This window comes from Dermochelys coriacea, chromosome 4, assembly GCF_009764565.3.
Source record: "Dermochelys coriacea isolate rDerCor1 chromosome 4, rDerCor1.pri.v4, whole genome shotgun sequence".
Classification (NCBI taxonomy): Eukaryota; Metazoa; Chordata; order Testudines; family Dermochelyidae; genus Dermochelys; species Dermochelys coriacea.
In genome coordinates, this window is record NC_050071.1 from 127,335,779 (window position 1) to 127,351,350 (window position 15,572).

At 35.2% G+C, this 15,572-nt stretch overlaps 1 protein-coding gene across 7 annotated transcripts in view; it reads right to left on the bottom strand.

Moving 5' to 3' along the window:
* NSD2 (nuclear receptor binding SET domain protein 2) overlaps positions 1–15,572 on the bottom strand; it is a 151,983-nt gene that overhangs the window by 50,616 nt on the left and 85,795 nt on the right. For all 7 annotated transcript variants that reach the window (XM_038400406.2, XM_038400412.2, XM_043512593.1 and 4 more), the window contains 2 exons: positions 14,524–14,596; positions 13,345–13,469 (listed from right to left, as the gene is read on the bottom strand). In XM_038400406.2, the coding sequence (XP_038256334.1) occupies positions 13,345–13,469; positions 14,524–14,596 (198 nt within the window). The remainder of the gene's footprint in view (positions 1–13,344; positions 13,470–14,523; positions 14,597–15,572) is intronic.

Genomic DNA, 15,572 nt, shown 5'->3' on the forward strand with positions numbered 1-15,572 from the left:
ATTCGATATCTATGGTACAGATGTTCAAATTTAACCTTGTGAAATACAGTGACAGGAAAAAACTTGCAAGCTCATCTCACAGATGTAACTGGAATTTAAAAAAAAAAAACCAAAAAACCCCCCTATTCTTTAGGGTACATTCTCTACATCTGGTGACACAGCTGGCTCCCTAGAGCAGGGTGATCCCTAGGCCGGATTGTTTAAATCATCTTTGAAAAATTAGGGAAAAAAAAACATTTTTTAAACCCAGATATCCATATATTATCTTAGCTTATCTACAGTGTTCACACTTAAAATATTTCTACCTATTTGCAACTTCTACCTGTATGAGATGTTTGCTTTACAGGGAAGACTGCTAAAACTGGTAAATGCTTTCAAATAGCTAAGAGATGTCTCCACTATAAGGCCCAAAATGTTTACCTACTATAACTGTTGTAAGTATGTTGTAAATATGATCATTTGGATTGTAGAGAGTTTCTGTGGTCCTGGAAACTTGGGTGAGGGGGCAGTTTGCTAAATGCAGAAAGACAAAATTGGTAGGCAAGGACATTTTATTTCAAACTTCTAAAGTTTTACACAAAGGCTCAAATCCATATATTGCATTGGGAAGAGAGGGAGGAGAAGGGGAAAAGGTGTTTCTTCGAATATGTTCAGATAAAATTTTGGATAACTGAATGAATTTTAATGTTAGCTGATGTAAGAGAGATGATCCTGATTTGGATAATAGGAAATTTCTTATAATTGAGGTCAGAAAGGCTGTAGGGTTTTACAAATAATTGATTAAAAATGGTAATTTTAAAGACAAAAACATAGTTTGACAATGTCCTTTTAATCCTCTAGGACTATATATGTGTGTTTTACATCTATACTCACATATTAAAAGGATTTTTCCCCATTTCAAAACACTGAAGAATTTTGTTTAGCAGTTTTAAAAATCTCAGCATTTAAATAGTTAAAGGAAACTTTGTTTCTCTGAGAAAAGTAATCAATTAAAATAATTAGTTTCATGTAGTTTTAAGCTGAAAATGAAATTTCTGCGTGCACTGCTAGCAGCAGCTATTTACTAAAAAATGAGTTTGAGACAGACAGTATTTGGAGTTTGTGGCAATACAGAACCATTTCCATCCTGGATTAAATTATCTGACACACTGACCATGTTTAAGATAATCACATTTTTAATTTGTATGAGCAGTATTTAAACCGTTTTGTATTCCCATTTTTTCACCTCTTAGTACGTTCACATTACAGATGGCTCAAATTGATCGTTTTTAAACAAAACATTCAGGAGCTGTTAAGTTTTGATTCCTTTCAGGGTACCTAACTCTGCTCTATATGCTTTAACAATAAAAAAATACAAACTACAAAATGTAAAATTCATAAAATACAGCAATACTAGTTGCTCCCCAAAGAAACATCATCAAAAAGCATTCCCAAAAACTTGAGAGATGAGTTGTGAAGTGTGCTTTAAAGATTAACATAGCCTCTGCTGCATCAAAGAGGGTCAGAATGTTCCAGAATCCTCACATGGAAAATGCCTTCCTCATTCCCAGTCTTCTTTTTCTTTAAGCCAGAGCAATGTTAGCACAAGACCTTCTCTGAATTTTTTTTTTAATTAAAGATATTCTCTAAGAATTATTTTGGGGAAACTCTATAGGCTGTGTTATACAGGTGGTCAGACTAGATGGCCACAAATGGTACCTCCTGGCTTTGTAATCTATGAAATATTTCAATATCAAAACAGCAGAGGGCAAGTGCTAAACTATTTGGGTTTTTATACCTTAAACTCAACCCAGAAGCTAATAGGAAATCAGCATAGACCCTGAAATACAACAGTCATGTGCATAAACACTGGCACCACCAGAAAGGATCAACCATGCAACTACGGTGATGGACTTAATCAGCCCACTTAGGGTAACAAGGCAATCTACAGTCTATACCAATACTAAAGGCATCCTACCACCTTCCTGGGATACTAACATAACAGACACTCTCAGCCAAATCTAGTTTTGAATGTCGACGGTGAGCATCCTCACCAGGAGCGCTTGCACTGATTTAACTGTCAGTGTGAGGCATCATGGGATGGCTTCTGAAAAGCAGCAAGAGTCAATGTAAGCAACATTGTGTCTACACTAACACTGAATCGACCTAACTATATCGACTTAAGCACCTCTCACGGAGGTGGAGTTATTAAGTCGGTACAGTGGGGTGTAACATCGGTGGAAGCTACATTTTAGTGTAGATGCGTACAGAGTTGGGTCACAACTCTGAAAAGACATAACTTTGAAGTGTAGACCAGAGCTAACAGAACTAAAATCAAACATCAGCTTTTCACTATGTCCACAACACAATTTCACATAACTTGCTTACTTCCACAAACCATCTCAGCAAGAGGCATAGTGCCTAGGTTGATGTAGTAAGATGTAGATACTGCGTTGCTTACATCAACTGTTGCTGCCTTTCAGAAGCCGTCCCCACAATGCCCTTCACTGACTGTTAAATCAATATATGTGCTCAGGTGAGGATTTGCCCTGCTGTCACAAGCAGCATAGTGTGAACATGCAAAAATGATTTAATTACTACAGTGGCTGTAAGTCAAGTCAACTTAATTTTGCAGTGTAGACTTGCCCATAGTCACTGAAAGGACACAGCTACCAACTTGGGGGCAGACTGCAAAGACCTAACGAAACACTCACCCAAACACGACTATTAACCACTTCCACAAAGTAATCTCTCCAACAATCCAATTCCATCAAAGCTTCTCTCCAACCTCATCAGTCTCATATGTAGTCAGTAACAATACCCCTATATCCCACTCTGCACCAAAACCTCCAAGTGCCTCATGTGGGCTGCTGCTATGAAACAATAGTCGTGCTGCCACTTATGGCAGGATGGTAGATGGAAGTCATTCTGAAGGTGGAGAAAAGCTTAATAATCATGCAAAAAGAAAAATTTGTTAGTCTCTAAGGTGCCACAAGTACTCCTTTTCTTTTTGCAAATACAGACTAACACGGCTGCTACTCTGAAACCTTAATAATTATGTCTCATAACCATGTTTCATGAACCTCTCATACGTAAAGAATCTCACAAATATCTGCCACATCATAATCTTTATGTTCTCACATTCTTTAGCTCTCATTTGATCAAGATTTGTTAGCAAGTTCAACAATTTCCTATCTCCAAAGTTATCCAGAAAAGAGGATGGAATATCTGGTACATGTATTAAGAATAAAGCCAAAGTGTCTGCTATTGCAGGCATGCTATTGGGCAGCAGGAGGTACATGTAAAAAGGAGCCAACTGAAAGAAATCCTATGCCAAGCAGAGAAGTGAAAACTCATGGGACTTGACAGATGGGACACATGCAAAGTGTGACCCAGGCTAGACAGAGATGGCAGTGCCTTGCTCATGCCCTAAGCAATGTCTGATATTGTGGGAAGGATTCAGATTAATCTGGGTGATGAAAAATTTTATAGCACTTTTTTTTTTAATCCAAAAGTGGTTTTTTTTAAAACTAATGGAAGTATAATTAAGGATCAGTTCACTCACTGTAATGCAGACACATCTAGAGTGAAACACAACTAAGAAGATTACTATTTTAATGTGTCTGTTAAAATATTTCATCGTGAAAGCATCAAGCAAAAGATCAAGCTCAAGCTTCTAGATTGCAGTGCTCTACATATTTGGTACTTTTTTGATGGCTGGGTTGTGGAGGGTTAAAATGTAAGTTCCTATTTACTAGAATTTACCCCAAGTCCACTAAATGAGCATGTATTCATAACACAAATAGTAGAGTAAACGCCTTAATAAGGCATAAATTGCGTACAATTAACTTCTCTTTCTTGATGTTCAATCAAAATTGAGGGTGACTATCACTCACAGTGGCAAGACCAGATATTTTTAGTTATGGGTAGCCTGCAATTTTAATTTTATTATGTGTCCTTTTACACTTACAAAGGAATATTTTCCTCCTCACGCACTCAGTAGTACTTAAAAAAACCAAAACCAAAACCACCCACTAATGGGAAAATAAGCTTAAATCAATGTAGACATTTGTTTAAAATATTTACTGTAAAAATTGGCAGTTTTCTTCAACGTGGCGTTAAAAGTTCAGTGTTCCATTACTCTTTTGTGTATTGTGTACACAATAAAATGTGAGTCATCAACCTATATAGAAACATGAGAACTATCAAACCTTACAGTTGCTATAGGGTAATCAGTAAAAGATTTTATCAGCCTCTCCCTAACTCCCCTCCCCTCCCAAGTTGTTAGGAAGGACTGCCTCTGAAGCATCTACCCAGCATAGTATTGACAAAGCAGCAAATGATTTATAGTCAATTGACAAGGAGGGAGTTTTAGAAATCAAATATATAATTTCTTCACTGGAAACTGGGGGAAAGGAGGAGTGAAATTCTGGTCCTATTGAAGTCAATGAGAGTTTTGCCGTTGACTTCAATTGGGCCAAGATTTTACTTTGGGACTTTGTTCGGCACCTAAATAGCAATGACCTCATTAGTCATTCAATTAAGTCACTTGCAGGAGTAACAAATTCTCCTTTAGTGCCTGAAGATCTCATATTCCCTGTGTATACTATACATTAAATATTCATTAAATTCATGAGATCTTTAAAAAAGTGAATCTATTCAAGAAATTTAAGTGCATTGCTTTTTAAAATTTAATTTCTCCATAGTTTTGTTATTGACAGACTTTGTAGTACTGAGTCAAACTGAAAAGCATAATTTCAGATGCATTTATAAAATATTTTGTTTTAATATTGCCATGTTTCTCCTGATTTTCAGCAACTGAAAGTTATGTAAAGCTATATAAAACATGATAGTATATAATCAAGCAAAGCATGTCATCAGTAAGCCTGATTCTCTTCTCCCACCCATTTTGTATTAGTGTAATACCATTCTCTTCAGTGAAGTTACTCCTGATTTATACTGGTGTATGAAAGAGCATATTCAGGCCTCATCTCCTACGAAGTTTCCCCCTCCGCCCTCCTTTCTTGAAATACACCTTTTAGTTGCCTTACAGTCCTTTTGCAGGGTTACCAAAGGCAGAGTTCTAGTGGATTGTCTTTGACAATGGTAAACATACTTCTAAGGCGGCTACATAAACAATTTTTATAAAAGCTCTCTTCACTATTGTTTCCTTACATAACAAGAATGCTTTGTTTACCACAATATTTGATTCACAAACCTCTTGTAACTAAACCAGTAACAGACCCTAAATTTTGGTTCACATTAGTCCATATTTATGGGTATAATTTTGCAAATATTGGCCCAATATTTTCTACAGTATTCTATTACTTTGGCTGAGCAGCTTTGTGCAGAACAAGTACATAATAATACACAATAAAACATCAAATGGACCTTACAAAACAATGAGACAATTCTGTGGACTAATGCAGTTTACTTCCTGAAAAAAACAGATGTTGAAGAGATGAGGGTATGCTCATATTCAATTTTCATGGGGGGTACTAGGGAAGAGTGAAGAAGAAAGAAATAAGGTGTTTGTCTGTACAAGTTGAGATCACTTTGAGGCCCAAGAACCAGCGTATATTTTCTGGAGTGAATTTTTCTAATTTTAATGTGTCTAGTGAAATTGTTTGGCCCTGTGTTTTGTTCTGGAACAAATTGGGAAAGGGGGATTAATAGTGTTTATGTACAAAAAAGTCAGTTTTTTCAATTTTCTTAATTTAAAACTCCCATCAGTTACAAGCTGTAATTATTTTGCCAACTAAAAATCATTCATTAGAAGGATCTTGGCTCAGAGGATAAGTATTATGACACTGCAATAGATACCACACGAATGTTAGGCATTTTATCTAAATTTGAGATAAAGCAATTCCTTTTACAAGTAGAGTCATTTATCACAATGTTTTTGTACCAAATATCTGATGCCAGTTCCATCATTGTATTTAACGGATATCGATGGAGCAGCAAGCCAATTCACCATACCATAGGGAACTAGAGCAATTGATTTTTTAAAATTAAGGTTATCTGAACACACCCACTTCACGTAATAACTAAGTGGAGGTACGCCAAGTATTAACATGGGCTCCACACCTGGACAAAGGAATTCTCATGTATAAAGTGAACTGAACATATTGATTTAATCGGTTTGGCCTCCAGCCATGCTGTGATAAGCAGTCAGGCAGGAAATCTTAGCCTGAGTTTCAAATGAGCATGCACCAAAGTAAGTTATTTCTGAAGTTTCATTTAATACAAAAAAAACAAAAAAGCAAGTGCAACACACACTCCCTCCACATACACACTTCTTTACAGAAAAACATACTACTTTTAAAACAGTTAGCTCCAAATATTAAATACAAAAACCTCAAGGGGCCAATGCAAAACCATCAAATGCTGTAGGTGCGGGGGGAGGGAGGGCAGGATATAGGAATTCTAGGTACCAGAATGATAAGCAAAAGAAGGCTGCACTTATCCAATCTGCAGTCCAAGAATTTAAAATAAAATAAAATAAAATAAAATAAAGGAAGACAAGAAAATGCAATTTGTTTTTCTCAGCTGGCCCTTCGCCAACAACAAACCTATAGAAATTAAACATAAAGATGTTTTTTTGTCCTAGGTTTATGATTATCTACAAATTTAAGAATTTTTAAAAATGTATTTATAGAGCCTTCTTGAATGTCTCATTGTCCATGTATTTTTCCTTAAAAAAACCCCCAAAACCAAGACATCACTTAGTTTTAAATGGCCTAGGGAAAAAAAAAAAACAAATATTTGCTGATGCAAGAATACGAAAGTCAGGAAACAGAAGCAAGTTTTGAATATTGTCCATCATGTGTTAGCAAATGCAGAGCTAGGAAGGGTTAAGTACATTTTCTGTGCATAGCATTAGTATTATGAACCTTTCCTTCCCGTCGCCCTGACTTACACAAGCTTTCCCAGAGACATGCAAATCCTCTCTAGCATAGTAAGGCTCAAAACAAACAGCATTTTAAAATGTAAAAATGTTAGTTATGTTTTTACTATTTGTTTTCCACCTTTGATACACAGAATGGAATCCAAGGTAGAGTTAGCCCCTCACATAGCCAGTCTCCTTTCAGATTTCCAAGCCACCAGAAGTGTAATTTTAGTTTCAACTATTTTTTCCTTAGACTGACCCTTCATGTTTTTATTATTTAACTTTTGCATAAAATGCCTGTTATAATATCAACACTGTGCATGTGTAACAGCACTTCCCCAAATGCTATACAGCATGTGGCCTGAGATCTCACACTGTACCCAAGACACGTTCAGTCACAACTTCCTAGTTACGTATTGCTTGCTTTTATTATCTTCTAATGTTGTGCTTATTCATTTTATAATCAGATATCCAAGAAATTAAAGAAAAATGTTCCCAGTACCAGAAAAGCTAGCCCTCCCAATTTCCCATTTTAACTGAGCACTGATATTTAGAATCACAAGCAATCTAAAAAAAAATACTCAGCAAATTCATTTTTTTAATAAATGGATATTTAAAATGAAAACAGGGGATGGTCAGAAAGGTTTCATTTGCTCCTACTGTTGTCTGTTAAACAAATCATTTCTACAGAATTACAAACAAGACCAACTCAAATGCTTTGCTTTCCCTAGACATCCATGGACCTCCCCCATCTCCCCACTAAACAGTTTATGAGTTTTCTCAAGACACTGGGCTGGCTTAAGTGGCATCCTCTATCAGACAGCCTCTCTCTCCTTTATAAGCACATTAGTAGGATTACAATCACACAGAAATCAAGGTTTAGAAGTTGTTTCAGGAAGTCTGGACTTGAAAACTGGCTATTCACTTCCACGACTCTTAAGACTAAGGACATCCACCCTTTAAGCCCTGAAGCAACTTCTAAGACTTGATTTCTGTGTCATAGAAATCCAGGAAATAGTTTTCTGTGTAAACTTGAGCATGAGGGTATGTCTACGCTACAGTGGCACACATACAACACTGCAGCTGTGCCACTGTAGAGTAGATGCTTCCTACAGTGATGGAAAGAGTTTTTCTGTTGATTGTAGGCAATCCACCTTTACAAGAGGCAGTAGCTAGGCCACCTTAAAAATTCCAGTTGAGTCTACAAGGGGGTTAGGTTGACTGCATTGCACGGGGCACAAAATTTTTCAAAGCCCTAAACAATGTAACGGGGTCAATCTAATTTTTAGGTGTAGACCAGGCCTGAGACTTCTGACAAACCAAAACTATGATGTTTTCTATGGTAATGAATCTACTTTAATTGTTTGTTCACCTTTTCGAACAGCTTAACTATTGTGGTTTTTCAATCTTAGTAAAATTGATATGGGAATATCATAGCTCAACGTGCAAATGACAGACTGTATTCAGAAGACAAAAATCTATTGTGGAGAGAGACAGAAAAACTGACAGAGCCAACTGAGTTATGGTTAAAATTTCTTTTATTTCAGTATAGGAGATCCTGAACTGAAGATTTATGTTTTGGCCTGAACTGTTAAACTGGGTATGTTATTCTCTAAATATATTGTGCCATAAGTGTACACGGTACTATGATAGTAAAACGTCTAGGACATGTTCCACCTTTTATCATTAGCAGTGGCTTGAAGTTTCAGATAAGGTATGCATTGCTGAATATTCCTGGAATATAAACAACAACTATGGAACTTTATTTAATATTATTGATTGCATACAGGTATTCAAGACACCATGGTGATGGATGCGGAATAAAAACCTACATTATGTGAACATGTTATAAACAGAATCTCAACTTTTGGACGTTCAAAGAGCTTACAAGATGAGAATAATACATGAGAAATTCAATTTTCTATTTAAAAAAATGTGTTGCCAAAGAACAACATTCAAGCTTAGAACTTTCTCATGTGAACGTGAAAGGATCCAAATAAAGCAGTAAGGTATGGCAGGCAACGCAGGTCTCTTCAGCTACTGCAGGCCTTGGGTGATGTTAAGTAGTAAAAGACTAAAATTCTGTTACTTGCAATGATCCCCCATTTCAGATGTTTATTGGTGGCATGAAATAGGGAAAAAATATCAAAAAGTTAATTTCCCCCGCCCCCAACATTTCTTGCTAATGTGCACAGAACAAAGACAAAAAAACTCCAGTAGACATTGGATTTACAGGTTGTGGAAGGCCTCCAATGATTTTTCATTTTGGTTTATTCTTAAATATTGTTTTGCAGAGGGGATTATCTAGAAGGATAGCTAGAAAAAACAGTGCTAGAAATACAGATTTTAGTTTTCCAGGCCTGCAAGAACAGCTTGAACTATTTTTCTTTAGCACAGTAATTTCTTCAAAATCCTATGAACTCATTTCTCCCTATCCTCTGGGATCTCTCCTCCTAAGATAGTATCTTTATATGTTTTTAATCATTGTATTTTGAGGATTCTATCTGTATACTGTAGTAAAATTAGACTGCTGTGTAGATAAATGGAATTGAAGTGGTGTTTTAATTATAAGTTGCACATGTTTTATTAGGATTGTCTTCTTAATCAAATATCTTACCTTGTCTTAAGATTTCTCCATTGTGTGCGTATTTGCTAACACCAGTAAAAACAGATGATATAACAAATCTGCCACAAATTGATAGTGAAAGAATTATTTACTGTGTGCAAAAACAGTACAACTTGAAGTCGATGTTTTGGAATATTATGTCATTCTAGACATTATATGTTGTAGTTATGAACAGAAACCCAGCTTGTTTGATACTGGGTGTTAATTAAGTTAAGAGTTTTCTCCATAAGAGGATAAAGAATTTACTAAACAGCATTAATATAATACTGTTAAACTCCTTGCATGGGAAAAACCCTTTCATGGGTTTCTTTAAAATGCTGTGTGATGGCCAACTCAATTCATTGTTCCCATGTGTGTGAAATGACAGCCTGGCTAAGAACTTATAATACGCTAAGTCCCATACTTCTTACGCTTTTTTCCGTATCAACGTTTGGGAATGTACCTATACCTTAAACTGCATGAAGATGAGACTTTATCTGTTTTGAAATATTAAAAAAAGGTCTACCCATTTTGCTGAATGTAATCTATATCCATCAAATTTGACTGAAATATTGAAAAAGGTATGCCTCATTGCAAACACATTGAAACATGTGTGCCAATAATCTACCAGTCCTAGGGGCCTGGAGCTTAAAACAAAAACAAAAAAACAGTTGCACTCTAAGGGAACCAACATGCAATACATAAAAATTTACCCATCTACTCCATTTTTTATGTAAAGAACCAAAAAGTTAAAACTACACACCACTTGTTTTATCCTCTAAAAAGAGCTCAATGACATAACTACATGTCTTCTCATAAAGATCATGGTGTTATACAGGTTGTTCTATATAATACAGAAGACTTTTCTCATTCTCTATAGCATTACAGTGTTGCAATAAAATTCTAATTCTATTCCACAAGAGGTAATTTGTTGAGAATTTCACTTCAAAAATAACATTTCATATGGGATATAAAGACAAATATTTCTGATGCAAAGCGCATATACAGAAAATTAACTACTTCTCTCTCAAAATTAGATTCGTCAGTAGTTTTATTTTTGAGGTGTTGATCTACATTAACTACAAAAAATTAAAATCTAAGTTTCATCTGGTGATGCAGCCTAAGATTTTCAGAAGTGACTAGTGATTTTGGGTGCTCAACTTAAGACACCTTGAAGGGCCTGATCTTTCAAAAGTCTAAGCACCTATTTTCTGAAAAATCAAAACCCTTTAAGATATTTCAAGTTAGGCACCCAAAGTCACTATTAACTTGAAAATCTTGGACTTGATTGTTCATGTGAATTTTATGCAGAATTTTTTTAAAAGCCCCTTTTAATAAATAACTGGTTTATTTTCCCTTGTTTTAAACTAAAATACTTCCTTCATAAAAATTAGTAGCAATGAAGACAAATGTAAGAGGGCTCAATGCAGCTTCCAACAATCCAAGAAAAGTATTTTGTTGTATTTGAATCTGGACCCGTTCTGGAATCAATGTACAGTCATTTACTGAAAAGAGCAAGTAGGCCAGAATTTTTTCCACAGTGCACTGTGAATGTGAATGTGTGTGCACACATGAGCAAGGTATGTGTTATTTTTCTCATCCACCTTAAAAGACAATGTCTAACTCAACACTTTAAGCTATAAAAGTGACCACAAAAAATATAAAGCAGATCAAATATATTTAATATAAAAGAATTGCATCCTATCAATTAGCTTTGCACCACTCTCACATAAAAACGAATATCAATTTGCTTAATCACCTCATCTTTTGTTTTATATTTATTTTTAAACGCTCCCTTTCCTTTACCAACCAGGAGATTTTTCTGTTGATTAACACCCTTAGGCCACATGTCTACATTGCCAAACATGCAAGCGCTAAAGTAACATTACACATTGTTTTTAAACCACCCACAAGATCCAAAGTTTATTTACATCTTATTTTGTTTCACAGAAGAATCACTAATAAATTCAGAAGCAAATGCCTAGCATGTCTTCCTTTTTTATTGGCATAATAGCTATCATCATAGAAAACTCACTAGGCCAAATCCTTAGTTGGTATAAGTTAAATTCAGTGCTGATTTACACCAGGTAAGGACACAGCACATGACCGACTTTTATTCTGAAGTCTCTATTGTTTGTGAAAAAGTTTATTTTAAGTAATGTCAAAATTTCTTTTCAACCTCTCTTAGAAAACATTAAAATAATTCACTTCCTTGTTTGCAAACCTGTATTGTGTAAGCACAGCTCTGGCAATAGTGTTTATTGCTCTTCCTCCTTTCCTCTTATCTCATTTGCAACACATAGTGCAGAGTTTGCAGCGGAGATTTCAGAGAGGTTCCAACTCAGCCCATGAGCTTGCACAATTTGGCTCACAATCATTTGTAGGTGGAAACAGAATTTGACCCTAGGTTTTCTTAAGTCCTAAAACAACTGAGCCTTTGAAAAAAGATCTCTGGACAGTGATTTTTTTTTAATTGATATTTAGAAATCAGAGAACATGTCTTCCCAGATTACAACATCAAGAGACGTACATTTTAAACCAAACAGATTGACAATTTCCTCCTTATGTGGATTTGGTTGACAAGTCAAATTCCACAAACACATACAGCATTAGGCAGAAAGCCTCAACAGTTCCTCCAAAAAAGTGGAAAGCTTAAGCCAAAAGAAGGAAATCAGCCGATTCAGATAAAGATGAGAACTAGTATTACCTAGGCATTCCTTCCTGAGGGTTGTTGTGGTTTTGGTTGTTGTTTGTTTGTAGTTATTGGGTTGGGGGGGGAGAGAGAGAGAGCGGGGAATGACATTTTTGAAGTCATAGTAACTATACACAGCAGTTAATGTGCAATCATTCCAATTTGTAAAAATAAGCCATTTACAGAAAACAGTCTAGATATTATATTACATTATATTGCACTCATGATGGTATCTGAGCACCTTAGATTTTCAACAAAACAGTGAAATGGGAGAAGTGAAAGGAACTGCAGCTTGAAGTCCTATTGCCTTGCAAACAAAACACTAATTCTCTACTTTGACTAACCTAAAACCTTCATGTTTTTTTTTTAACTTTTGACTTTTTAATATGAACTTCTGAGGTTGCCTATGTCTGTTCCTGCTAAGTGTTTGGAATCCCCTTTTAGAACAGCGTGCATAGGTTGTTCTCCTGCTACCATTCTTTGTCTGTTTGTTTTAACAGTACAGATGACCGGTAGAATGGATTCCATTTATTGTATATGAATATACACTTAATTTATCGTTTGTCAATTGAGAGAGTTACAATACCAAATAGGCAGACCTAAGACTATGATAAGTAAATATAAAAAAGATACATCCTTCACTGCCTGTTTAAGTATGCTGGAGATTAAGTTATTTGCACCACAGAAATAGTACCCAATTGAACAGATCAAAAAAGATTGAGAGAATAAAGGCCACTGCTCAGAAAACTGTCCAAGACTGGTGTAGACCAAATACAGAGGATCAAAAAACTTGCTTCAATATAAAACCTATGGCAACATGACAGTTTTGTTACACAATGTAATTAACATAGTTGACACTTAAATAAAATCCGTGGAAGAAAATACACAACACACTGGCATTTTACTTTGCTTCTAAGAGAGGGTTACAATTCAAAAACTTTTTTGGTAAATACATTTAAAAAACACAATATCCGAAGTCCCTAAGTGGACGTTTGTTACAATAAATGAATTTGCAATACACACACTAACAGGTTTTACAGAGGCCAGAACTGTAACTTATCTAGAGCAAGGTTAGAGAATTTAATGTCATTTTTTTTTGTTCTGTGTTTTTAAAAAAAGATTTACACCTGATACTCTTTGTAACTATATGGCTGTGTGTGAACACCACTTTTTTTTTACCTCATTCTCAGTTAAGGAAGCTGAAGGAGATGAACTCTTGCTAAAACCAAGAGTTGAAGATTCTGCTGCTGAAGCCCGATTTCGCTTCTTCAGTGGTTTACATGCATCAGACAGATTTTTCGTTGCTGTAAAATAATTTTGGTTTACAAAGTGAAGTTTGGAACTTTAAAACGTTATCTCCCTGAAGCCATTTAAAATACTCCCTCAGATAAGGGAAGGAATTGTGTAGGTACGTCTTCTGGGCGCCTATGTAGTACTGAGTAAGCAGTGCACTATCAAGTTTTTGAAATAATGATGTGTATTGTTTTGAAGACTCAAGAGATCTCCAATTATACAAATATGTACTAAAAATATTGTTAAAAATTTCCAAACAGCTTGCTAAATATTTTTAAATTACAATACTCTGTAATTTATGACTTTTTAAAAAGAGATGCAACACTAATTTGCTCAAACACTACATTAGAAGACCTACATGATCTCAGCAAAATCGGATTCACTTTGTTAACAAACATCCCCTTTTAAAAAAAGTTATTTTTAAAGGAACTGGATGCTTACACTAAAAATAGCAACAATACCACGTATATTAGTTTAGATCTTTTTGTAGTGTATTAACACTTTTGAAACTGAATGTAAGAGTTAAATACATGTGTTCTTGTGTTCTTATAAAAAAGTTACCTTAAACATGTGCATGATTAACAAATCTGATCAATGAACCACTTAGCACACAAGATTGTTTTACAACTCCCTCTTGACTCTCCACATTGCCTCCCATCAAACAATTGTTACAATGAAGTTCTTGAATCACACATGAATTTAAGTTTGATGGTCACTATTTACTATATACACTTATTTTATTGGATAAATGTATAATTAATCAGGCATTGAACAGCAAGGTTTATATTGCGACTTTACAATATCAATGGGCAACAGTTTTAATTTGGTGCCATCAAATGGTGAACTTCAGAACTGCTGCTTTAAATCAGCAATACACAATTTCAATCAAATATAGTACTGCAAAATGCTGGCAGTGCAGAAAAGAGTGAAACCCCTCAAAATGGGGTTTAATGAATATAACTCAATATGGCTTCAGCAAAGTTTAGATGGCTGTCTCAGACAACCTGTTTAGTTTAAATGATTTAACTGAAAAAAATTAATTAAAACTTATTCTGACCACATTACCTGACTGGTTCTTTTGTGAAGAGAAGGTTTCTGTGACCTTTGTTTTTGCTGTTTTGTCATTGCTTGTCTCCCTCTGTCACAAAATAAAAATAAAAAAGAAAAAAGAAAAAAAACTCCTAATTTATGAGTGATTGGATAAAGGTGGCAATTACTTTTGGATTTCTGTTATTAGAAAGACAGTGTCTTTGCAAACATCCTGGTCTATATTGTAATGTAATTCAGCTATGGTAAATTTCCATTTTAGGCATGTTTATTTTTTATAAACCACCAACTGCAGAGGCTATAAAACTATCAAACAAAAACAAAAAACCCCAACTTGATATTCAGTGTCTAACCTATCCATCCAAAACTGAAATATGAACCCCTGCATGAAAAGGAAAATGCTATATGAAGACAGAGCATTTCAGTCAGCTTTAATATTCTTTTGTCCAAACTGGTCAAGTTAAAACCTTTAAATTACTAACGTAACTGCAGCAGAAATATATAAATTAGAGGATCAACCCTGCACTGAATTTTAAGTCTCAGATACTTGTTGTCAACGTCACTACTTGTAGCAGTGTCATTTTTTGCACTGTTATTGTTAAAGGTTGTGCCAGCATTTCCATTATAAAATACTATTTTCAATGGAATATTGATATTGCATAAATTTGTGTCAGACTGAAACTTGTCAAATATTTTAGGCCAAGTAGTATTTTGAGAAATTTGGGAACTTACATTCAGCTGTTTGACTGTGGACATTGCACCTGGTCAAAAATAGTGCACCTCCCTTAATTACTTAAGCAACAGGGATAGCCACAAATATCTTAACTATGAGCTATAGATCCACTGAGGTGGTAAATCATGCAAATAGTAGTCAACGTTGCTTAACCTTAAATTGATGCAGATCTGATCAACAAGACGGGCATTTTGGAAGGACCCAACTGCCAATATATTTTGATTTTCTAAAGGAAGCTTAAGTATTTATTGATTTTCCTCAGTCAATGAATTGTTGAGCTGATAAAGTTTTGTAGAATACCTCAACGCCAGACTACAGAGGAAGAAGTGGTCCT